This window comes from Melospiza melodia, chromosome 6 (genome assembly GCF_035770615.1).
Source record: "Melospiza melodia melodia isolate bMelMel2 chromosome 6, bMelMel2.pri, whole genome shotgun sequence".
In the NCBI taxonomy this organism is placed as follows: Eukaryota; Metazoa; Chordata; class Aves; order Passeriformes; family Passerellidae; genus Melospiza; species Melospiza melodia.
This window is the reverse complement of record NC_086199.1, coordinates 9,950,778-9,975,578: the sequence shown is the minus strand read 5'-3', so window position 1 is coordinate 9,975,578 and position 24,801 is coordinate 9,950,778. Positions and strand designations below refer to the sequence as shown.

General features: G+C 40.1%; 1 protein-coding gene across 1 annotated transcript in view; it reads left to right on the top strand.

Moving 5' to 3' along the window:
* The window catches only part of ASPG (asparaginase), a 44,705-nt gene that overhangs the window by 655 nt on the left and 19,249 nt on the right, over positions 1 to 24,801 (top strand). The window contains exons 2-9 of the mRNA XM_063159839.1: positions 4,385 to 4,514; positions 7,138 to 7,249; positions 9,938 to 10,063; positions 11,531 to 11,614; positions 12,597 to 12,723; positions 18,846 to 18,958; positions 20,446 to 20,631; positions 23,597 to 23,710. Coding sequence (XP_063015909.1) covers positions 4,385 to 4,514; positions 7,138 to 7,249; positions 9,938 to 10,063; positions 11,531 to 11,614; positions 12,597 to 12,723; positions 18,846 to 18,958; positions 20,446 to 20,631; positions 23,597 to 23,710 — 992 coding nt within the window. The remainder of the gene's footprint in view (positions 1 to 4,384; positions 4,515 to 7,137; positions 7,250 to 9,937; positions 10,064 to 11,530; positions 11,615 to 12,596; positions 12,724 to 18,845; positions 18,959 to 20,445; positions 20,632 to 23,596; positions 23,711 to 24,801) is intronic.

Genomic DNA, 24,801 nt, shown 5'->3' with positions numbered 1-24,801 from the left:
TTTTCCAGTGGTGACCTGGCAGGCGCAGCGGATGCGAGTGTGGCAGCTGCCAGGTGTCAGGATGGGCGAGATCGGATGCAGTGCCAGTCCTGGGACAGGTTTCTGCTGCTCTCCCACCAGCTCTTGGCTTCTTTCATGAAATCACTGAAGAGTTCTGCCTTGGCTTACCTCACTGAGGGAGGAGGAGACTTGATAGATGTGCCAAATTTGATATGCCTAACTAGATATGCCAAACTCTCTCCCTGCAGCTGGAAAATGTTTACATCCAAAACTGAACGCTGAGATGTGTCAGTGTAACACCTGCATTTTATCTGAAGGCTTCTTAGGTACCTACAGGTATATGCTGTGTGTTTTTAGGTGCCCCTAAATGTCATCAGGTAGGTGCCCAAACTCAGCTGATACCTGCACAGGCCCCCAGTCCAGCAGCTGGTTGGGGTGGCACCTGAGCATCCCTCGATCATCACTCTGTAGGCACAGATCCCAAGGGATAAGAGAAACATCAACCCATTAGTGTGTCTGGGGAAAAGATGGATTTCAGTCAGGTCTGACTTGCTGTAGGGCTATGTGCTTGCCAGCGTTGGATTAAAGGGAAACAAGGTAACACAAGGAGTGGGAGTGAGAGGGAAACAGTCCAATTTTGGTGAATACTTGTTTAATTTCTTTCCTCCTTTACTTGGAAGGCAGTGGAGCATCCCAGGGTTTCCACAGCTTGTGTCTGTCTAGATTCAAAAGCACAGGTACTTGTGATCCCTACTACAGAGTTTTGTGCCCCTGGCTGAAATACTGTCTCTGCTTCTTGTTGTAGGATTAAAACACTTGGGGCTTCACCTTGGAGCTTCCTAGACTTGATTTTTTTCAAATAAATGTCCTTTTTTCTCAGGAGAGGGCAATTGGCTGATCCTTATTATTGTAGTAAAGATGCTATAAGGTGTTCTTTGTTTTTATGGCTGTCATCTTTGTTTTTAATCTGTCAAAGTTGTAAAAAAAAGTCCATATTTCAAAGCCATGTGCTGATGCTTTCTCAGTTTGCATTGTTTATACTGAAACCATTTCCTACTTTTATTGCCTCAACTTTCTAAATTCCTCTTTTAAGTGAATAAATTATAATCATGTGTCTCGTTCTTTTATGAATGAACTTTATAACCTCTTCTCATCTTGTTTTTTCTCCTTTTGCTTAACAAGTGTCAATCATTACAGCATGTGCAAACAATCCAACAGTTGTGATCCAATGATGCTGACTTGCTGCATCCTGTGGGGGGGTTCTGACCTGCTTTTCATACCCACATCTAGCTGCAGAGCAGCCAGAGTACCTCTTTCAGAATATTTGGCAGTCTTCAGTGTTCAGAGAGAAGCTGCTGAAAGGGCATGGGAAAGGCAGCATGCTTCAAGGGAAGATACAATAGATGCTCATTTCTTTTATTTATCAGTGGATGGAAAGTGCCTGTTTACAACCCTTCCTAGAACTACAAGTGTTTTACTTCAAGCATAGTGAAGTAGTTCAACTCCAGCACATCTTGGAAATTCCTGTTGGAATTTCTGCACACCTACATTACCTGTCCAGGAGTCATTTTCAGAGGAGGAATAGTCTGTTTCAGTTTATGTGACTTGGATGACAACCAGACTCAGGTGCAGACTCTCTCAGTATTCATGTTTTTTGCTCTCAAGCCACTTCAGTGCATTTTTAAAGCTTCTTACTCCTACTTATTTCCTCCTACATTAGTTTCTTTTGGCTTATCACTAGCTCATTTCAGGAAGAGAACCTTACTGCACTCCAGAGTGAGGTTACTGTGATAGTGATCTTTCCATCAAGTTTGTGCTGGTGCCTTCAGGAAGATCTTTTCCTTGGGCATGTGGCCTAGGTCTCTTTCCTAGCTTTTACCTGTAATGAGGAAAAAAAACCCCAAAAAATCCAAGTAGAACTAAGATAAACACACTTAGAAAGATTACCTATCTTGGAATAGTCTACTTAGGTAGCTTAGTTATTGATGTGTCTTTTTTAGACATTCTAGATTGCCAAAGGACTGGCTGCTGTAGTCCAAACCTTTTCCTTTTTGAAATCTTTGTACCTCACTTGTGAAAGCTCCAAGTAACATAACTGCTGCAATTAATATTTTTAATATTTTTGCTCCCTGTTCTCTGCAGCAGCACAGGTTGCAGGATGTCTTGTTTGGCAGGTAGCTATAACTGTGCTATCAACAGCAGCAGAGTGAAAAGCAGAGTCCTGGACTGTAGGTGAGACAAAACCCTGATTGTGCTCCTTGGCCATAGGTGCCTGTTTGCCCTTCTGCCTTTGTCCACCTGCTCTGTGATGCCAGGGCTGGCCAGCTGGCAAGGGACAGGACAGAAGGTGGTGAGAGCTATTTGGACAAGTCACACAGCCTGCCTCTTCTCTGCAGGGGTGAAGTTGCTTCAAATACTTTGTCAACAAGCTTGGCTCACAAAAGCTGTTTTCCATGTGTAGTAAAGTAGAAGTGTTCTTAAAACCATTGCACTTGAGTTCCCCCCTGTTTGCTTCTTGAAGCTGTAATAAAGCAGAAATCACTGCTAGATGTGGATGCATGTGAGGGGCTGTCTGGGTTGTAAGTGGGTCACCTTGGGTACATCTGCAGAATGCCTTAATTTTTTTTTTTTTACATTCAGTGCAAGCAACTACAGAAAAATCCTGACAGATTTGTGATTAAGAGATGAGGAACTGCTGTTTATAGGGAAGGGATTAAAGAACATTAGCTTCCATCAGCTCTCCAGTTCCTGTGGCAAATACAAAAAATAAACAGTCTAATCCACTGTCAATATTCTGAGCAAGATGAACACTGGACAAAGAGAAGAATAATCAGAAAACACCCAGGAAACACTTGAAACTGGGCTGCATTTCCAAGCCAAAATGACTCAATGCCCAGGCACAGCAGAAGTGGCCATTTGTGACTAAGCTAGGAACATCCTTAATAGGAAAAGCAGGGATTATAGCTGAATGAATGAAACATCCAAGGCTTGAAAGTGTTTTAAGTATAATTTGTAAAGCAAAGTATTCTGGCAGTAATCCAAAGAAATCCACTCAAATGCTGTTGCTGTCCTGTGAGGAAGTTGGCTATGAAGAGGCCCCCTTCTTAATTTAAGGCAAGCCAGGAGGGAGATCAGGGAGTTCTTTAGGATTTTTCCATCAGCTTGGAAAGTAAATGGAAAAAGCTAAAAATACTATTGAAAATATTCTCTGGGTTTGGGTATTTGAAATAAACCATGCTGTTTGAGGGTGAACCAAAAATAATTAGAGGTGCTAACTTGGATGAGAATCATGTTTAAATAATCAGAACTAGGTAATAGGAGAGAATTCCCTGGCCTCAGATTAGAAATAACTAGAACTAACAGAAGTAGAATAATGAGGTTTAATGGTTTGCTTGCCATATAAACAGGTGATGTAAAACACTGAGATTAAACTGAACTTGACAGCAAAATCTTGAAGTCCAGAAGGAAGTACCCCTGTTGGATGTTCCTTGTAAGGAAACCGTCTCAAGAAGTCAGACTGCAGAAAACCAGAGTGGCTTCTGATTCTGGATGCCAGGACTGTCACTGTCATTCCTGAAACAGGGTATTGGGAGAGGAGTTGCAGGTTGGGTTCACAGGTGAGCTCAGTTCTGTGATGCTGAGGACTCTGACATCACAACGTTAGGTGTCTTTCTGGCTAACAGAGAACAACTTGCAGATTCCCTTTGAAATACCTGCTTGCAACCAGAACACCTGTAGGTCCACCAAACACTAAGCAGTTCTTAGGCTACTTTAAACAGCAGCTGTTTTAGGGTCCCTGCCACAGATAGACCCCATCATAGGCAGGGAGAGGGAGAGCAGAGTTTGAGATGCATCCATGCTTTCAGTGTTTTCTGTTCAGAGGTTTAGGCACCTTTTTACCTTTTGCCAGTTCAGATGTTCAGTCCTGAACCTGCTAGTGGGAAGTACCTAGTGTATATCACAACTGGGTGCTTTTTAAGGCTTTTACTACTATTACTAAGTAGTAATAGCTATGGCAGATGTGAAAGAGAATGGTAGCTTTCTGCTACAGTTGCAAATTGGCTTCCTGTCCCTGCTTCTGAGAGGTATTTGCAGACAAGCAACAATGAAAAATAGGCAAAAGCACAAATGTTTGATGTGGAGGAGATTTGAAACATTATTTCTTTTAAATAAAGGATTTATCTATTTCAAGTCAAGAGAAGAATAGCTGCATGAATATTTATTAGTTATGTTCATTTTTCACAGTTTTAAACTGGCAGTAGACTGTTTAATTTGGAAAGACGGGCAAACTGCTGTGTCACTTGTCTTCTTCCCTCCTTAGTGTGCCCCTCCCTTCCTTCCATCCCCGCTCCTTTATTCACTTCCTTCATTCCCTGTTTTGAAGGGCTTGCTCCTGAGGCCAATAAATTAGTCAGCAGTTTGAAAACGATGCCGATGCTGCACGACGAGGCGTACGCGCGGGAAACGAAGCTGAGCAACGGCCACGGGCTCCCCGAGAACACCCTGGTGCTCCCGTAAGTACTGAGGGGGCAGTAAGAGTCTGCTTCTCTTGCAGCTAATTACATCTCTAGGCATTTGGCATGAAGGATCTGAAATGAGATTAGCAAAAATGCTTCTATTAGTTTAAAAGAAAAAAGTCCACCATGTTTGATGTGATGGAAAATATGTGTTTGGATATATGTGCAATGAAGTTCCTTAGAACTGCTTGAGAAATAAATTAGGGAACTAGTAACCATTCTGGGCAGTCTAATCCTGGAAAATATGTTTTTGGGTATATTTGCAGTGAAGTTCTTTAGAACTGCTTGAGAAGTAACTTACATTAGGCAACAAGTAACCATTCTGGGCAGTCTATCAGTCTATTCCTGGACTTTTTTTAATATTAATTTACTGCTGTGCAAACATGCAAGTATTCTACATAAACTATGAAAACTGTATACAGCTCCATGTGAATCATCTTCAGCATATGTCTGAAAAAGTAGCATGTAATTAATGCATCTGTGAATAGGCCTCATGCTTTAGTTCTGCAAGCCTTCTGTTTTTAAAAGCCCTAAAAGCTGATTGTTTTTCCCAAATTTATGCAACATTATGATAATAAGCAATAGGCTTATAATTAATCTGTACTGCTTCTTAACTGTTGGGCAGTGGTTAATAAGCTTATAGGTTTTATTTAGAGGGCAGTGTGATAATATGAAATATTCCCTAACTGTGATGAATTACTGTACCCCTGTAAACATGCTAACTTTGCACAAACAATGATTTTACACAGTTGTTCAAAAATAAATGGGGCCATAGCTCATTTTTTATATGAGTAAAAATGGATACTCATTAATCTTTATGGAGAAAACCAGGATATTCATAGAAAATTAGAGGTTTATGATTTTTTTCTACTTTGTATTGAGGTCTCTATAAAACTTTTAAAAGTAACCTCTTAAAAGGCAGATAGCAGGAAAAGGAGTAAAGGAAAAAACTAATGGACACCTGAGTGCAGTAGTATTTATATGAATATACAGTTTGTGTTAAATATGATGCTTACCCTAAGAAAAATTGAGCTCTATTATGAAATGGTGCTTGAATAACTTTGAAATACTTAAGGGATTAGAAACATAACAAAACTAGACTAATATACCTGTATGAGTCCTGCATATACTTCTCTTGGCACATCTTTCCCTGAAAACCAGAAAAGCTTAAAACAATCATTCACATAAAAAACCTGAGGTTTAAAAACTAAACTTGTCTTGTTTTTCTGGCACTGCTGAGTGTTGTTTCTGGAGGTTAGTTGTGGCAGTTTGCCATCTTGTCTTTTGTGCTAGCCAAGTGATATTTTAACTAGGTGGTTGGGAAATATTGTGACTTCCTGAGGGGAGAAAATTTTGTGAACTTTGTATATCGGTGTGTAACGTCAGTGGAAGAGGAATGACATGATCTCCTTTTAGAGAGAGGCATCAGAAGCTGAAGCCAGGGCTGGTTTCTGGTATCAGGATGTCATGTTTTATTCAAACAGCACATTCTCAGGAGAGCTTTCTTGTCACAGATTTTCAGCTGACTTCCACAGCTACTCTTAGCATGTGTAAATGTGATATCCAGCAAGGCAGTTTTTCATGTGAAGTCTGACTTCATAGGATGTCAGTTTAAACACATTGCTTAAATGCTCTCTCTGCTGTATGCAGCAGGCTTAGAGGCTTCATAGGGGGAATGAGTCTACAGATTTTATTAGAAGTCTCAGGTGACTTGAAAAAGGGAAATACTACACCCAGCTTCAAAAAGGACAGAAAAGAAGATCATGGGACCCACTGATCTGTCAGCCTCCCCTCTGGGAGGGGAAGGGAAAGTCACAAAACAGATCTTTCTAGAAGCTCTGCTAAGGAACATGGAGAACAGGAAGGTGATTTCAGCTAGCACAGCTTACTGGGACTTCCTGTGAAACTTTTGATGTTGTTCCCAACAACATCCTTCTCTAAATGGTAGAGACATGGGTTTGATGGGTGGGTTGTTCAGTGGATGAGGAATTGATTGGATGGTTACAGGCAGAAGGGGGTGCTCAATGGCTCAGAGTCATGATGGGCATCAGAGACAAGTGGTATTTCTCAGGGGTCTGTACTGGCACCAGTGTTATTTAATATCTCCATTAATGACAGGGGCTGTTGACACACCTGAGGACTGGGATTCCATCCAGAGGGACCAGGCAAGCTCAAGAACTGAGCCCATGTGAATCCCATGAGGTTTAACCAGACCAAGTGCTGGTGCTGCACCTGGGTCAGGGCAGCCCTGGTGTCCATCCAGGCTGGGATGAACAGGTGGAGAGCAGCCCTGCCCAGAGGGACTCAGGGCTGCTGGTGGATGAGAGGCTGGACATGCCCAGCAATGTGCACTCACAGCCCAGAAACCACCCATGTCTGCCTCCCAAGTTGTATTTATTATTACATTAAATTTAAGTATTTATGCTTTAAACTACATCAAGCCATGAGCTTCTAAACTTGGAATTTAATTTCCAGATTTAGGACATTTTTCACCTAGATTTAGGGGAGGAAAAGTGTAAAAACTACTGATTTAAAGAAAAAATCAGAAGTGATGAGTTGATATTAGTGCTAAGTTTTTTTTTTTTTTTCTGATTCTCTTTCTTCTTCTCTTTCTTCATAGTCTCTCCAAGCAAAACAAGAGAATTTTTTACACAATCCTTGAGCTCTCACCACTGCTTGATTCTTCCAACATGACACCAGATGACTGGGCCAAAATTGCAAAGAAACTTGAGGTACAGTGATGTGGGATAAGAATTAATTTTTCACTTAGACAAAACCAGCAGTATATCTAGTATACTTAGGAAGATAAAACAATTCAGTAGCACTATACATATGTATTTGTTTCTTCAAGTGTAAAGTACCTTAATTAGTGACTTGCAAAGTAAGAAGTACTGTGCTTGCAAAGTTTGCAGAATTTTTATTTCATTTGAAAATGTTGTAAATTCATTAAAGTTACATAATTCTTCCCAGGATGAGCCATGCCATAATTCCATACAATAAAATAAATTTGCAGCTGTGATTGAGTAAGGTGTGGAATATGTAGGTTGATGTGTCCTAAAACATTGACTGAAATTCACTGTCCAAAAATGTTGAATAAAATCCTTAGGTGTGGGTAACTTAGCTGAAGGTTGCTTAGTTAGTTACACATCATGTGAGTGTTCAAATAGCTTAATAGTTGGCTATTGACATAGAAAATAATTTGATGTCTTTATGGATTTCTTACTCTGGGCACACATGGACTGGACTAGCTTTAGCTTTAAAACCAGCAGAAAAAATTGCTGCCATGGTTGGGTTTCCCACAGAGGAAATGTGTAAAGCCCTAGATATTTCTGCATAAATAGATAAACTCATTACATCCTTCTCTAGAATTAAAAAAAAAAAAAAATTAAAAAAAAAAATCAGCATTTCTGTGCTCCTGCCCCTTGTCTGAACTTAGCTGTGTGCTTTTAAAAAAAGCAAAACTGCAAAACACTTCAAATGCTTCCCACCAGGAATTCATACATAGCTGACAGAAATAAATAACTGTGGGGCTAGGAAGATACTGCTCTCCCACTCTGTGATAATGAGCTTTATAGTGTAAATTCCCTTCTTCCACCAAGCTGTAGCAATGCATTGAACAGTTCAATAATGCAGGAAATGCTGCTGAAGGTTCAGCATCCTGGAACCACCAAACGTGGGAGGTTGCTTGTCCTATCAAATGCATCTTGCCCAGGAAAACAAGAGTTGGAGCTGGTGTGTACATGGAAAGTCTCTAGGGATGCAGGGATGCAGCTGGGAAAAGCCCAGGGCCAAGAGAAGGCAGCAATTCCATGCTGATCAGGAGAGAATTTACCTTTTTCCCTTACTGGCATATTAGTTTTTATTACAAAAAAAAGTGGTTTGTTTTCCTTGTACACAGGTTCTTTGTATGCCCAGTTTGTGTAATCCAAATGAAAATTGCTGAGAAGGCAAAAACAAGGAACCCTTTTCAGCTCTCCAGGTTGTGTACAGACACTGCCACTTTGTGTTCATCTTGGACACTTGCCTGCCACAGCTCTAAAATGATGATGATTTTCCAGACTAAAGCATTCCAAGATGTTTCTGTGGGATATCTCCTTAATTGACAACCTGATCTTTTCCATTATGAACCTTAAACCAAACTATGTTCTTTTACATCTAATAAGGTTCATAAGACTGAAACTACTTGATTTAGAGAGAACAGGTGGCTATTTCTTGGCCATTCTTGAAGCCTCCTTACCTTGTTGCTGCCTTGGTGAATGGCTCAGCATGGTTTTTTGCATCACATTGTAGTTTGGCCTGCAGAAAGACCTTGCAACACTGGCAGTTGTTTTGGCTGAGTTGTTAGAGATAAACAGAAACCCCCTGAAACTTCCACTAGGTAGCAACAGGTAGACAGACATGAGTATCAGTGAAGAAATAGCAAAAGGACAAGTAAGAACCCACAAATTAGTTTGAGATGACCTTATTATCAGGAGGTGCCAAGTGTGTGTGCCTAGTGTAACATGAGGAGTGCAATTAAAAAGAAATCTTGTTTAAACTTCTTTTTTCCTCCCCATGCACATCATATATCTGCTTAGAGTTCTGTGCAATGCCTTCCATGTTACGAAGTCACATCAGAGACATCAGTGTCTTTCCCTGCAGTGTTTGCTATGTCCATCATTCTTAAAGTAACTGAACCAATTCCTTTTTCTTCCAAAGCCAGCAGATAACTATTGTCAGAGGATGAGCAGTGTAATTCATGGCTTTGCATTAAAAAAAACCCCACCTCTTGTGTGGAATTGTATGTAGATTAAAATTTTTATAAAATTGATTTTGATGGTGCATGTGCCTGATAGCGTAAGGGCATTCTCAAAAACCATGTGAATGTCCATTAATGAACAAGAAGCCTCTCCCCCAGGTTCTGCTGTGGAAAGGATGGTTTTCCATCAGAAGAGGGCACTCTGACACTGGTAGTTTGCCTGTCTGCCATGGATTAAACGGATTGGTTTGTCCCCTACATGATGATAGCCTGGTTTGCCTAATCTGTTCCTGTAAATGGTGTAATCCCTAAAGTAAAAGAGGCAACAAGACATCAGACTATACGCCTCATTTGCATATGTTAACATTCCTGTTTAAAGCCATTGCTAAGCTTTTCTTAATTAGGAGTCTTCTGGTTTAAAAAGGCTGCATTTATATGTATACACAGAAGAATCTCTTTGACTGCTCCATAATCAGAATTACTGGCTCTAGTGCTCAGTGTCCGATTAACCCTTAATGGTATTTAAACTGGAAACAAGGTAAGTTTAGGACGAGCTGTGTGTGCAGTACCCTATAAGGCATTGTGCTGTTGCCTGAATCAATGAAAGTCATGCCCTGTGTACCTCAGCTGCTGGTGCCAGGGCATTTCTTTAAGAGTGTGAGAATTGTCTCTCCACCTGCAGGAGCACTATGAGAAGTACGATGGCTTTGTGATCCTGCACGGTACTGATACCATGGCGTACACAGCTTCAGCCCTGTCCTTCATGTGTGAGAACCTGGGCAAAACTATTGTTCTGACAGGATCTCAGGTAATGGAATTAATTTGAACTTGAAGCAGGAATCCTCATTTTTGGTTTTTATATGCAGAACTTGGCTGTATCCTGATTATCACTGTACAGCTTAACAGTTCAGGCCAGGCCCCTGGCCAGGGAGGATGGTCACAATGCTGACAGAAATGAGTGAGAAATGATTGTTCACCAGCTGAGGATCTGCCCCATAATTTTATCAATAATGACTTCACAACTCTGTACCAAATCAGACCAGGAGTTCATTATGGCTGGGGCCAGATGCTTCAGAGAAAAACATAAGAGCCTGTCATTGGCCATTGTGTATTAATCGGTTTATGTGAGAAGCATTTTTCCAGCCTCAGGTGGCCACTGATTGTCGGCTGTCTTCTTTTCTTTAAAAGCCCTGAAGCTTAGTATTTTTCACTTCATCAGTTGTTATCTCAACTTACATTACTCATTGTTGCATTCGTTATAATTTAAAAAAATAGACTTAAATCATTAGATGCATTTTTGATCATTTCTGTTCCACAAGGCATCTAATATGGTCTGTTTCCTTTTCTCTAAAGGCTACATTTATTAATTTTCATTCTCTTAGCTGGAGATCAGCCCTTTGCATATTGTCTGAGGGGGAGGGGTTGTCTTACTAGAATAGCTTGCTTGAGTGTAAAATACTGCTCTAATCACAAAGGAAAGATGAAACATCACGTTGTAAAATTCCCCTCCCCAATCTCATAACTTCCCTTTCACATGTGGTCTATTTGAAGTCAAAATACAAAAGTCTAGGAAGGAGTAGGCTCCCACTTGCTGTCTTGACGTGGAGCAGCCTAGTCTGATACATCAGTCAAGGTTTTGCTTTCTTTTTGGTTTTATTGCTTGGAGATCTATCTGACATATGATCCAGCAAGGGAGCATGTGATTTTCTTTTTTAATAATTGCTGAAAGAAGCGCTCTCTTTTAATAAAGAGGCAGTCTGAAAAGGCATGGAAATCATCACTCAGCAGACTAAATTTCTGTTTTTAATCTTGCCCTTTTCTGTCAGTAATAACCTGCTGGCTCAGTTTTGCTATGCTATGAGGAAAGATGGTGCAAGAGAGCTGTTGTGAAGCCCATAGTGACAGTTCTGTATGTTCTGGGGGTGTTGCTTTTTCTCTCTATCATCACTTCTCCTATGCTCAGTCACTTTTAACTATGCCTACTTGCTAGTTTTTATATTTTTTTTGAACCAGTGTTAATATTCTTAATCACATTAGAAAAATCTCTGTATTACTTTTTAAGCACTTAAATTACAAAATTCTGTTAAGCAGAGAGAGAAATCTCACCATCTGCTGCAGTCTAAAATAGTTTGGGCGAAGAAGGAAAACTTTTTTTGTCATAAATCATTGTTACATAAATTATTCATGTATTTGTATTGCATAAGTTGGTCTTATTTTTTCTGCTGTGTAGGCTTTACATAAGGGCCAGGGTGTAATTCCAGTCTGTGCTCTTCAGGTGCCCATTTATGAGCTGCAGAATGACGGCCGAGACAACCTTCTGGGGGCACTGCTGATGGCTGGGCAGTTCGTGATTCCTGAGGTCTGTTTGCTGGCAAGACCATCTCAGAAGCTGCATTTCTCCCTCTAGGGCACAAACACTCACTAAATATCTGGTAGGCAGTAAGGAATTGTACTTAATCAGGAAGATGAATGGATTTCAACTGAGGTAACAGTGCTTGCATGGCAAAGCACGTGCTGTTCTCACATGGGTCATATTCCGTTTGCCCATACACAATCCAGAAAGACTCTCAAGTCTGAAATATACCTGTAAGTATGTTTTTTAACTGAATGTTACTTTGAACTTCTCCAGTCACTATAGAACTGGTAGGAGTGTCTTCTAGCTCTGTTCCTGAAGATGGAAGTGTTGAGAGTGATACACCTGGAGGTACCTCCATAGTCTCAGTACCATGCTGTGTGTGCTGTGCAGCTCAAAACTCAGAGAGAAAATGGGGCAGGTTACATCTTATTTTACATCTGCCATGCTTCCAAAGCCAGTTCTTGAAGACAACAGCAACAGCTGACTGGCCAAGATCTTCATAACTGATAACAGCTTTGAGGTATCTCTTTTCCTTCAAATTGACAAACTTTAATAGATTTGAGAAGGAACATAATGTGTCGTAACTTTTGGAAGTTATCCTCATTTTCACCAGGCCTTTTGTTATGTTTTGGACACTGAATTTATACATAACTGATGAATTTATTAAAAAGCTCACACTATGTCTTTCCTCCATCTCTGAAGTGAACTCAGGCAAATTTGCTGTCTCCTAGAGTAAGCCTCATGAGAGCATTATGAAACTAGTTAGCTCTTAACTTGAACCTAATTTTATTCTTAAATTCTTAAACCAATGTGTGACAGAAGTGCCAACACTTTTTGAAAGGGTTAGACTTGTAAACATCTACTAGCCTCTGAGTTGCTTTAAAGATTTAGAAAACACTTTATAAAGGACGGACTACAGTATTTATCTACTGCATCTTTTAATTACTGGCTTATTCATAGACCTGTTTCTTTACTTGTCTTGCAGGTGTGCCTGTATTTTTATAATAAACTGTACAGGGGAAATAGGGTGACTAAGGTGGATGCTGGGAGTTTCAATGCCTTTTCCTCACCTAACCTGCCTCCACTTGCAAATGCTGAGGTTGATATTACAAGTAAGCAACATCATCTCTTAAGCCGTGTAATTTATGCTGCATGCAATAGAACTGTAGCTGAAAAGAACCTGTGCTTGTGTAGTTGAAACGTCGTTTTTAAAGTCAAATATCTTTGAAAGTCCTCTAGCTTGACTTCACTTCATCTGCTCTGAACCTCTTTAAATATTAGTAAGGCTGAGACTTTGTGACTCAACTGCATTTATCTGTTGAATATAGATGTGAGCTAGGCTGACTTTGAGTAAAGATCCAGATTAACCAGAGGGAAGTTTGCCCCTGTGTCAGAAAAAAGCTTGCTCCAAAGATAAAATGAGGGAGTTTGGACTGAAAGAACAAAGAGTTTCATCTCATTAATGACCATGCTGTGCTCTGAAATTGGGGAAAAAAGTCATTGCAGAGTACTTCCAGCTTCAACAGATTCTCTGTTGCATGTCATTGTGTAAGATGTTTTACTGGATATTTAGGACCTGCCTGAACTGCAAACACACTGGTAACAGCAGACCTAAAAAGGGTTTTTTCCCCCCAAACTTACTCAGGCTCCCTGTAATTTTGATGTGTCTGTTTCCTAAGAAGGGGAAAAACTACCTGAAGGTTTCAGTAACATTTGCAAAGTTTTTAAATGTTCATGGATAAATGACACCCTTTCTTTGGAGAAGAGAGACAAATTTGGAATCTAGCCAAATGAGGAGCTTCCAGCAAACATACTAAAGTACAGTTTTTGAAAACATGTCAGCTGCTTTTCTATAGAATAGGTATTAAAAAGGAGTAGACTTGGTGACAGTCTCCATTATTAGAAAAAAAATGGGAACAGTTCCTGAATTCTTCAGCCAAGTGCCATTAGTGGCAGTAGGAGACCTAGCCCTGTGCCATGCAATGTGCCATTCAGAATGGATTCTACTTCTAGAAAAAGGCACTCTGCAATCTGGAAAAATTAACTTCTCCCTTCCACCTAATGACTGGGAGTCACTTAACAAAATTTCAGGATCAAAGTTCAAAGTTTGCCACAGCCAGACACAAACTGAGGAAGCCTGTGAAATACTGTAATTGCCTGTAAGACATCTCTCAGGCAGAGAGTCTGCAACTGTTGTGCTGTGTCAAATAGGATGTCTCTGAAATCAGCAGAAGTGCTGTCAGTTGATTGTTGCAGTAAATTGGGGAGAATCTTCTTTCTTGGGTTTTTATGAACTGCATCAAACAGGGTATAAATAAATTCCGTTTACTGACTGATCAATAATGAAATCAAGCTGCAAATTGCAGGCTATTCCTCTCTTGGATTTGAATGAATTGTTTTGTGATTCCTTGTCTAGAGTAGAAAAATGAGAACGTTATTAAGCACTTCCCCTGGCCCATATTGGGACCCATTATCTTTTCAGTAAATGCCTCATTGGGATCAGTGGGGATTTCTGATTTAAAAACTGAAGGTGTGATAGGCTCTATTTTTATTTGCCTCAGTTGATTACCCAGTTAGAGTAGCATCATTTATCCAAGATGACGGTGTCACTATTGAAGGATTGTTTCATTTTGAAAGAACATAGCTTATAGTAAGGGCAATCTACTGGTGCTGCTTTATTTTGTCCAAAGTATTTGTTTGAAACATCTCTGTCTCTCTTGAGTTTGCTTGTACAGTCCTTGCATGAAGCTTTCATGGAGATAAGGAACCACTTGGGCTTTTAAAAACAAGCCAAACAAATCTAGCATCTTTTAACTTTTTTTTTTTTTCCAAATGACTTTATATAATATATCTTAATCCTCCTGTAGACAGGGCTGACTCTGGCTGATTCAGCATTATAGAGAACAGCCTGAGGATGCCAGGAGGAGTAGACCATGTGCAGAAAGTCTTCCTCAGGCTCCCTGGTTCTAACAAAGCTAGGAATGAAAATTCCAGGGAAGCAGAAGGGGAGAGGGTGAGGAAGTGGGGAGCATAGTGGGATCATGGGTTGGTGCACAGGAATAAGACATTCTGTTCATGGCTCAGCAAAGCATATAATGGTAACAAAGTCTACTTCAGAGCTAGAGAGGAGAGGGAGAAGCTTAGTCTTCTTCCCTCCCTTACCCTTCTAGTTCTCTGCTTCATTTCTGATATCCATTTCTTATCCCGCTCCCTTTTTAGATGAGGCTCCCAGTGGATGTTTAATCCTGTAACTGGCTGTGTTCTCAGCCAGATCCTTAGCTGTGTTAGCAATGCCTAGGAGTTGTGTTACCCAGTTCTACATGAGCAAGTGTATCAACTTCCTTAGGCCTTTCAACTTAGCACAGGAAAATCCTGTAAAAAATGAAAAAATTCTAGCCCACTCCTGAGTAAGAAACCCAGTGCTGATGGGAAATACTTTTGCAGCAGAATCAGAAATCTCTGTATGAAATGGACAGTATGGAAATAATAAGAAATATTTCTAAAATCTCCAAGCTTATTAGATAAAATACATTACCTGATTTCTCCCATATTTTAAAAACAGGAGAGACAAGGAAGACTATTTCTCTTGAGATCTGTAAAGATTCTCAGTATATTTTGTAATTGATTGCTTTATTCTTGATTGTTCTAATGAAGCACACATGAAACTTGCTTTGTTTCTGTGGCTGGAATTATTTCATCCCACATGCATATAACTTCTGGAGTGGTGCACATGTGTGGGACCATCCAATGAAAGACAGCCTGTGCAGGGGACAGAGCCTGTGGGATTGTGTGAGCAGATGTGGCACAGCAGCACACAGTCAGAAGGCCCTTTTGGGCTCATCTACCCACAAATCTCATTAGAGAGAAGCTGTTAGGCACTGGCACAGTGTGTATCTTGGTTGGTTATTTATATAGAAAGCCCAGGTCATTTATGTATGAAGGCATATCCCAGCTCTCTTCACTGGATTGCTTTTGGTCCCCATCCCTGCTCCCTTCTAAGCAGGCATCTTGGTTGTTGCAATGACACCAGTCAGTTGAAATATTAATTCCCAAAGATATATGTTGACTGTTTTATCACAAACTGCCAAGAAAGGGGGTCTGTGCTCATTTGCCTCCTGCAGGAGTTTGCAGCCATGGGTTGGCCTGTGCTCCCCACCCCTCAGCTGCTGCTGCTGCTGTGAATCACTGGGGCACTTCATATAATGGCAGGGCTCACCCATAGCCCTGCAGAGAGAGATGAGAGGAGGGCACTGCTGTTTGTCTGCAGCTCTGCAATCAAGAAAAGCTGTATTTCTTGTTTGATTTCATAACTTGGAATTCAGTCGCCACTCCTAAGGGAGGTGTCACTCTGAGTTGCTGCTCTCCTGCTATAAGTTGAAACCTGCACTGTGTTAACAGTAGGGGGATTTTCTGCTTTCTGATCTGTGTAGAGTTACTTTTATTTTAAGTCAGGCTGGGTTTTTTCTTGCACTAACCCAATCACCATATTTTGTGTATGTGTGTGAATAAAGCTGCATAAGATAAGGATGTAATTTTTTGGCAGTAATTTGGCAGTATGATACAACCATCATGAAGTCACCCCGGGATAAGAGGCTACAGTGTTTGGTATGGAGGGGGAGATTGGAAATATCAGACTATTGTTTATGTGATGGTTTGATTTGGAAGAGCAAACAGAAGGCCTTTATATCTTGAATGCAGTCTCCCTGAATAGAGCAATCTATCCAGAGCCATTATGAGTTTAGTCTGTAAATAGCCATTACTTCTTCATGTTATGTACACTGCTTTAGAAATGTTCTTTCTGCTGTGCCACACCAGTAGCTAGCTTGTGTTTGTTCCTCACTTTTGCATCCACATCTACATGATGCACTGTGCTGTATATCAGTTAAACTCTTCACAAGCACAGGCCACCAAGTCAGAGCAGGTTAGAGTTTTCTGTGCTGTGCCAAAACTGAGTATCCCTAATTAATCACTCTTATCCATAAGATAAAAAGAGTTGTGAACACCAAGAGAGCTTTTTGCATTTCACTTGCTTGTATATGAATTTCTTACTTAAGAACTGTTAATTATTCTTATGTTCTTGGGCCCTTTGACTTAACAAAAAAAGAAGATTGCTGTGTGACATGACACAGCAAGACAGCTGGTTTATTCAGTACAATGAAGATGCTTGAACTTACCTATGTGGAATAAATATTGTTCCTTTTGGGATGGAGGATGCAAAGGGTGTGTTCTAATTTCTTTTTTCCCCTGCATGGTGTCCTGCCTCACTTACAGCAGTTCTGAGTAAATCTGAGATGAATTCTATGTATATTTGTTTGTCTTTGGCTCTTGCATCACATTTGCCTTTAGTTCTGCCTTTTAGACTTGTTTGGCAAATGGAAATCTGACATCTGTGGAGTCTGCAGCACCAAACACGTTATGTAGGCTGACGAGGTTCATGACCAAGCGAATGTTAACTCAGGGGAAGGGCAATCTTTATCTTCTTTTTAATATAATTTGGAATTACATCACTATACTATGTCTGCATGCATTAAATTTATCTTGGAGATGTTATTTGGTAGAGCGTACTCCAAGAGTACAGGTATAGGCCTGGTGTAGGTCTGACTTCTGAACCTGTGCTCTGATCTCTTTCCTTGGTCTTCTGTTTTTGGCAGTGTGTTAGTGCTCCATGCCAAGGCAGGTTTCCTCAGCTCATTCTTCAAGTTGGTTGCAGGCATCAGGGATGCTCACAGTTGCCAAACGTAGTAGAATGCATTTGTGAAGTTTTGGCAGGGACTCCTACCTTATGGAGGATAAAAGAAAAGCAAGCTGTGGTACAATTTTATTGCCACCCCTTCTTAGAGAGGAGGCTGCTTTTAAAGAGTTAACCTATTTTTAGAAGGCTTAAGGAATGGATTTATTGCTAAACCGTGCTGCTTCTTAAAGGACAGTGCTCATGTTGAATGTGCTTAGCCAGGCCCATGAACCTCATGCAGAACAAATGCACAGGCTCTGCACTTCTCTGGTTCCTCCTGCAGGTCTCTAAATGGTTCTGGAAAGCTCTTGGAGGTCTTTGAGAGCTACTTGGATAGCTACTAAGCCAGGTGGTTTCAGAATCATGCTGGACAGCTTATCAGAAAGAAAGAAGCTGCAGAAATAGTTTATATTTCTGTTCTCACTCCCAGAACAGTAGGAATCCATGTGCTGAAGTGTGACTGGATGGATAAAAAAATGCCAGGCCAACTGCTTGTGACCTGGTTAATGACTTATGGCAGTTTTTAGAAAGAAGAGACTCTAGTTGCTGACAGGGAAGAAAAGTTCATAGAGTCTTATAGGAGAATGCTATTATTTGTCCTGACTTAATGGATTGTATAGTTTTTAGTATCTCTGGTAGTGTGGCAATAGAGCAGGCTTCAATTCAGGCTTTTAAATTTATTCTTGGTTTTTATATTTTTTTTTTTTTTGGAAGTGGCTGTCTGCTGATTGCAAGAAATTGCAGCCGTAATTGGTGTGAGTAACTCTCTGCATGGCTGAGAGCAAGTCGGTATTATGCACGCAGATCTTTTATCTGTCTTGCTGCTTGGGAGTTTCTCCAAAATCTCAAAAGCTTAGCTCATGAAGGGAAAGCAGGCAGCTTTACAGCATGATCTATCTTCATGGAGGCACAATGTTCTGAGCTGTTGGCTGCTGTTTGTTAAAGCTCTTCCACTGCCTTGTAGGAGCCGTCAGCGTTACCAATGCTGCACTCCTACACTGAAGTAGTAAAATTTTGAAATCAATAATGCATGACTTGGCTTCTAATAATGCAACACAAACAAACTATTAGTTAAACAGCTGGCTTCTGGCTCTAAATGTATAATCAGAGTTAATTGAATCCTTGCTATTTTATTTAATCATTAATAACTACCTAATAAACTCTGGAGGTGATTAGCAGCAACAGTAACTGCATTTGTCATCTCTCACATCTGAGAAGATCAAGGTCTGTTTTTCAAACATGAATCCAGGCTTGTATCAGGCCAACTACATAACAGTGAAGTTCAGGTCATTGTGTGACAAGTAAATATCACACCTATGCCAGACCAGCTCCTAATTCTTCTGTCTTACATGAGCCTTCATTTCCTCTTTAAAAAGTGTGTTGTCTTTCATGAATTCCCTGCCTAAGAACAATTTTAAAAACAGAGTTGTAAGAATCAAGTACTACAAGTGTACTTAATAGCATGTCTTAATATTAAATTAAAAAGGCCCCTTCTCTTAACAGTAAACTGGGAAACGGTTTGGAGAGCCAACACCACAAAGAAATTCCGAGTTCACACCAATATGAACAGGAATGTTGGACTTCTGAGGATCTTCCCAGGAATCACAGCTGCTGCTGTAAGTGTCCCCACTTCACTTTGGAAATGGCTGAAGTGATGCTCAAATACTTGTAGGAAAGCTGCATTGTTTGGAGCAGTGGTTGGGGTTTGGAGGGAAGGGAAAGAAACTGTCTTCTTCTGATAAGCATTTTTTTGAAATATCAGGGCATTCAAAGACTATTTCCATAAGCCATAAATGATAAAAGCTTTTCAAATATCTTTTTTATAAACTGCTTGGGCTCTGGAACTTAAAATTAATTTCTTATCAGGACTCATAAATAGGTCAAGTGTGGTTTTCTAGACAGCTGCAAGCTACAGTGACTAGGAAAATATTATCCTGGTACATATTGAGGCCTATTAATAGATATCTTGTCAAAGAATAGACAATATGGTGGGTGGAGTGTGATTATTTCTACAACTCTTTTTTTTTCAAGGTTCATTTTGTCTCACACTGATGGTTCACATGACCCTCAGCATTCATACAGAGCTGAAAATGAAAAGTGGGATTTTGCTGCTGAAAATGAGAAGTGCAATTTTTTTGCCTTTAGAAATTACTTTGCAGACTGTGATTTTAGGTAAATTGGTCTTTAAGTTTTTGTCTAATATTAATTCCATTAAATTGACAGGTCTTTTGTGGCTCTTGCATTCTTAAATTGAATCCAGTAGTTTAAGCAGCACTCCCCAATTATATCACTATTCTTTTTAGGTGAATATGAACAGATGGAAAGACAGAGGGGTGGTATATTTGCAATAAAACACCAACTGCATCGTTAGCCTCATGGGGGTTTACAGTGTATTGCATTTACCATATGTGATCAGCAAGGAAATATCCAGGTTGTTGAAAATACATCTTTCTAGGAAGAGGACTTTGCTAGGCATTCTCTGACAGCATTCTCTTACACTAAGGCACAATATCTACTTCAGTGTCAACTGGCCTAGAATATATGTGTCTCTAAGTTAAATCAATTTGGTTTGGGGTTAAAAAACTTCATGTTTCGTTAGAATGCTCTTTCCTGAAAGGTGAAAACCTCTGTCTCTTAGGCAGACATTGGTTAACTTAACTCTTTGCTAAAGCAACAAAATCTGGGCAGGGGTGTGGAGTTCTAATCTCAGTTAATAATTCAACATTTATTTCATAAGTATAACTGTACCTTTTTGTTGCACCAAACTGTGGTGCAACAGTACAGCCTGTTAATAGCACTTGATCAATAGCATCTTTTTTCACATCAGCTAATGACTGTACAAAACAGTTTATTTTAAAATCTAACCCTCCAGAAACTTTAAAGGAAGCCAGAGAGGAAAAGTCTCATTTTTAAAAAGCTTATTTTACAGTCTCAGTTTTTGTAAAAGGAAGCACAGAAGGGTGTAAGAAGACTGTAGGGCATGAGAGTGTGTAAGACTATAGCAGGAATAGACCACTTTTAAAAATGCTCTGCCACATGTGAAAATTTTAATGAAAACCTAAACATACCTTTTGTCTCTGTTCCCTGTCTTGTTTTTAACCAGGTCAGAGCATTTCTTCAGCCTCCCATTGAAGGCATAGTACTTGAAACTTATGGCAGTGGCAATGCCCCAGACAAGAGAGAAGATCTGCTGGAGGAGCTGAGGAAAGCGGCCGAACGCAAAGTGGTGATCCTGAACTGCACGCAGTGCTTGCGTGGGGCTGTGAAAACAGTCTATGCTACAGGCCAGGTGAGGGGTGCAACCACTTCATTCCCCACTGCTGTGCCAAACAAACATCCCACTGACACTTGCTTTAAACTCCCACTACTAGTCCCAGCCTATAAAACCAGGTTTATTAACTATAAAGTTGTTGCTCATAAAATAACTACCTCTGAAAAATTTTAAGCTGGAAGCATTTTAACACCTATCTATAAACAATATCCTGTTACTCCTGGTCTGAATAGTCAAAACAGGCAGCTCAAATCCCAGATTAGTGATTGCTCACTCCTGTCATGTGCAGCACTCCAGGATACTTTGCATTAGATCTGTAGTATCTCTCTCAGAGGGATTCTATTGAGCTAAAAGCTAGCTTAGGGGTCAGATGATCAAATAGAGTAGTATTTGATAGGATAACAGTTGCTTAGCTACAATGTAGGAGCATGAAGAAAGCCTGTAGATGCAAGCAATATTCCAAATCCCAGTTCTTTATTTGACTGGAAGTACAACTGAATTCAGGGTGAGATTGCAGAACAGTGTCTAAGGAATTGTCTGTATTGAAGAATGGAAATCAGTTGTTTAACCCACAAGGGCTGGCTTAAAGTAGGTTTTGTGTACATACTGTTAATATTCAGGGAATTTTGTAGTGTGTTTCTACCACAAGTTGTGTACCAAAACACGACACCACTGGGACTAATAAGAGCACAAAGCTGTATAAGAATATGTGCTGCATATATTAGTGTGAGGGAGGCTGGTTTAACTGGCCTTTAGAAAAGGACCAGCTATTAAATAGCCAAGAAGCACTACCAGAGGGTGACTCATCCCTCTGCCTTGGACACCTGGTTTTGTTGGGAGCAACCACCCATCTGGCAGAGCCAGCCTCTCCTTTGACTGCCTGGCAAACTTAAATACCCTGGTCTGGTGCTGAAACCTGCCTCTTTTAGCTTTGGTTTTGACACAGCTTTAGATAATATTTGCACAAGGACTGTTTTGAATATCCAATACAAATGGATATTGTAAGACTTTCTTCATACCTCCTTAGTGTCCAAACTTGCTATTTTCTGATATGGGCAATTATTTGGATGTTGGCAAAACTTTTGCATAACTTTATGGAGATGTTTTGAGAATTAGTGAATTTTGCAAAGATCTTGTGCTTTGTAGCAAATACTGCAGGAATATATAGATTATATAGAACAGCTCACTCAGAAGGGAAAAAGCAGTTAAGTCAATAAAAGACACCAAATTTATATTTGAAATTTATATTCATGAAAATGAACCCTAGGTTTTATGTGCTCTTCTGCTTGAAACGAACTGCTAAAATTTATGGAAAGAAGAAGGAAACCTCTTTCCTATGCTTTGGTTATAAGATTCTCCAAGTAGACACCTAAAATGGCTTTCTGCACTCTGATCCAGACTCTGGATAGGCTGAATTGAATGATTCTACTCATTTTACTGAACCACTTTAAGGCTGTATAGGAATGTGTTCCCTTCTGGCTTCCATTTTTTGTGTGGAGTTTTTTCTATGTTGCTTCAGCATCACTTGTTGGAGGCTGCCCTTGTTTTCTTGGCATCTTGTGAGGAGAACACTGACCAAGGCAAGTCCTACAAAATTACTTCACACTTGTTCTTTCACTGCCCTCTCCTTTTCATGAGGAACTGCTCAGTGGAGGAGGTATCATGAGTGAATGCTGTAAAGTTGCTGTAATGTTAATTTTACTTTGATTTTTCTTTAAATGAAATATTTCAAAGGTCTTTGCATATGGCTGTGCCAGTTTTGACTCATTTGAGCTAGTCATGTAGGTCAGCTGAGTCCCTGGCTTCCCTTGAAGTGTTTGTTTTAATTAACTGAATGTCTGGCCTCTGATCCATCTACACAGTAGAAACTTGTAACTGAGGGGACTTTAGGTATAGGAAGGAAGCTGGGAAATCCCTTCCTCCTCCTCTATCACAAACCCACTGAAAAAGCCCTAACTGTTCTTTGGTTGGCTCTGCAGGACAGAAGGTATTTCTCACCTTCTCTGTATATGGTTTCCCATGGGACTTTAAAAAAATGTTACTCTGGGTCTCCCAGAGGTGGTTAATGAGCTTATTAGGCTCTGTATCTTGCTGAAAATATTTGTTAAGCCACAACAAGTTTTGAAGCTGAAGCTTGTATACAAGGTATTTCGAAGGAAAATGCAGTGCAAAGAACCTAGTTCATGATGCTTTACTGTGAGGCATCACATTATGGCAAAGAAGGTGATCTGTGATTTGCCCAGGTACAGTTTAATGACAAGAGATCTGAAATCTCCTTTGTCTTTGCTGTCTTGTACACTTACAAGGCTTGCTGATCATAGCAAAGATCCTTCTTCTTTTTGCTTTTGTTCAGACATTTTATTTTTTAACTACCAGAAAGATAAGTTAAAAGGTCATCTTTTTCAGTTGTTCTTGTCAGAACTGTGTAAATTACATATTTTAGTTGTATCTTCTAAATCATACACTGCTAGCACAGCCTGCAAGAATCTGAAAGCACTCCTGCTGTGAGCACGCTGTAGTGCTGGAATTCATCCAAAGCAATGCCCCATAAAAGAATGGTAAATATGTCTGTGTGAGAACAGCCTACTTGGCAGTGTTCAAAATGCCACTGGGTTAAAACAGAGAAACTGCAGCTTTTCAATAAAGGGAATCTGACAACTCTGCAGATAGCTGATACAGACCTGTAACCTTTCCCTTTTAGCATGGTAAGCGACCGTGGCAAGCATTTGGTGGAATTCTTCAGTGCTATTGCAGGAAAAGGAATTTAAAGTAAAAGTCATCTTTATTCAGGTTGCTCTAGTATTTGCTTGGTATTTGATAACTAAAAGTACAAAAATTACAGTGGCTGTAGGAGAAGCAAGAGAGTGGAGGCTTGACTGCACACTGCATTCTGTGTAGCTACTCATCTTCCAAACACCTTTTCTGTATGTGCAGGTATTTCTGAATGCTATGCTAATTAGAATCATTGTTCCCTTTTATCCAGATTCTTGCTGATGCTGGAGTAATTCCTGGAGGTGATATGACACCAGAGGCAGCCCTAACTAAACTGTCATACACACTCAGCAAGGGAAACCTTAGCTGGGAGGAGAAGAAGCAGGTAAATATTTCAGTGTGACCTTGAAAGACTTTAAGTTTCACATCTACTGTGCTAACTTCTGCTTAGCTTCATGCCTTGAGCTTCTCTTGCATTTAAAAGCAGTTGGTTCCAGAACTGTAATGTGAACAGCCCATGTTTTTGGTTTTTTTCTTATGGAAGAGAGTATTAAGCAAACAAATATATGAAGATAGGGAGAGAAAAGAATTTTCTGCATAAGTCAGGTGAAGACCATAACTGAGCCATAAAAATGCCATGTTTAAGTGTTAGTAGTCTAGCTTGGCCACTTTGTACTGAAAACTCTATGTGGAAGCTCTTATGAGAGACAGAATCCCAGCCCTACTGAAGTCAGCAAAGATCTTGTCACTGATCTTAGTGTGGTGAAGATTTCATCCCAGACTCATTCACACAAAGCTTATTCTGAAAATAAATATTGCCTACAGCCTCTTCCTTTACAGCATTACTCATGACAGTATTCGATTTTATTTCTCTAAGAGGCGATGCACTTTATAATACATAAAAAGTAAAGGATTATTGTAGAACCAATTGTAACTCTTTTTAAAATCAGAGTCCCTTTAAAAATGTTCTTACTGTTCATTGGTTGCTTAATCAAGGCTTTTTTTCCTGCAGGTTAAATAGCTGTTTATTGTGTTCCCTTAGTACAAGGAGCATATAGCTATGAATTAGATAAGGGAGCAGCATTCTGCAGGAATGCATGAATTTCTGTGCTTGGATGTAGTGAAATCTTAATCCTGACACTTTGGGAGATGACATCATGATGAGTCACTCTCCACACTTAACACTGCAGGCACAGGTGTATTTCATGATGGTGCTTTGTTTTTATTAAAACCATAACAAACCTGATCATTATTTCATGCTCTACATCTTCCAGCCAGTAGCAGCACTTGAGACAAACATATTTGGATACCTGTGAAGCTTAAGTGCAGTGGCTGAAAGTACCACTCACTGTGCTTAGACATAGTTTCAGCCTCTGAGCTTGCAGTTGTTTGCTAAAGCTGAGAAATAGGAGGAGGAGGAACTGTGTATTTGGTGAAGATGCCCAGAACATGCTCTGTGCAAGGATGTGCCTGGCA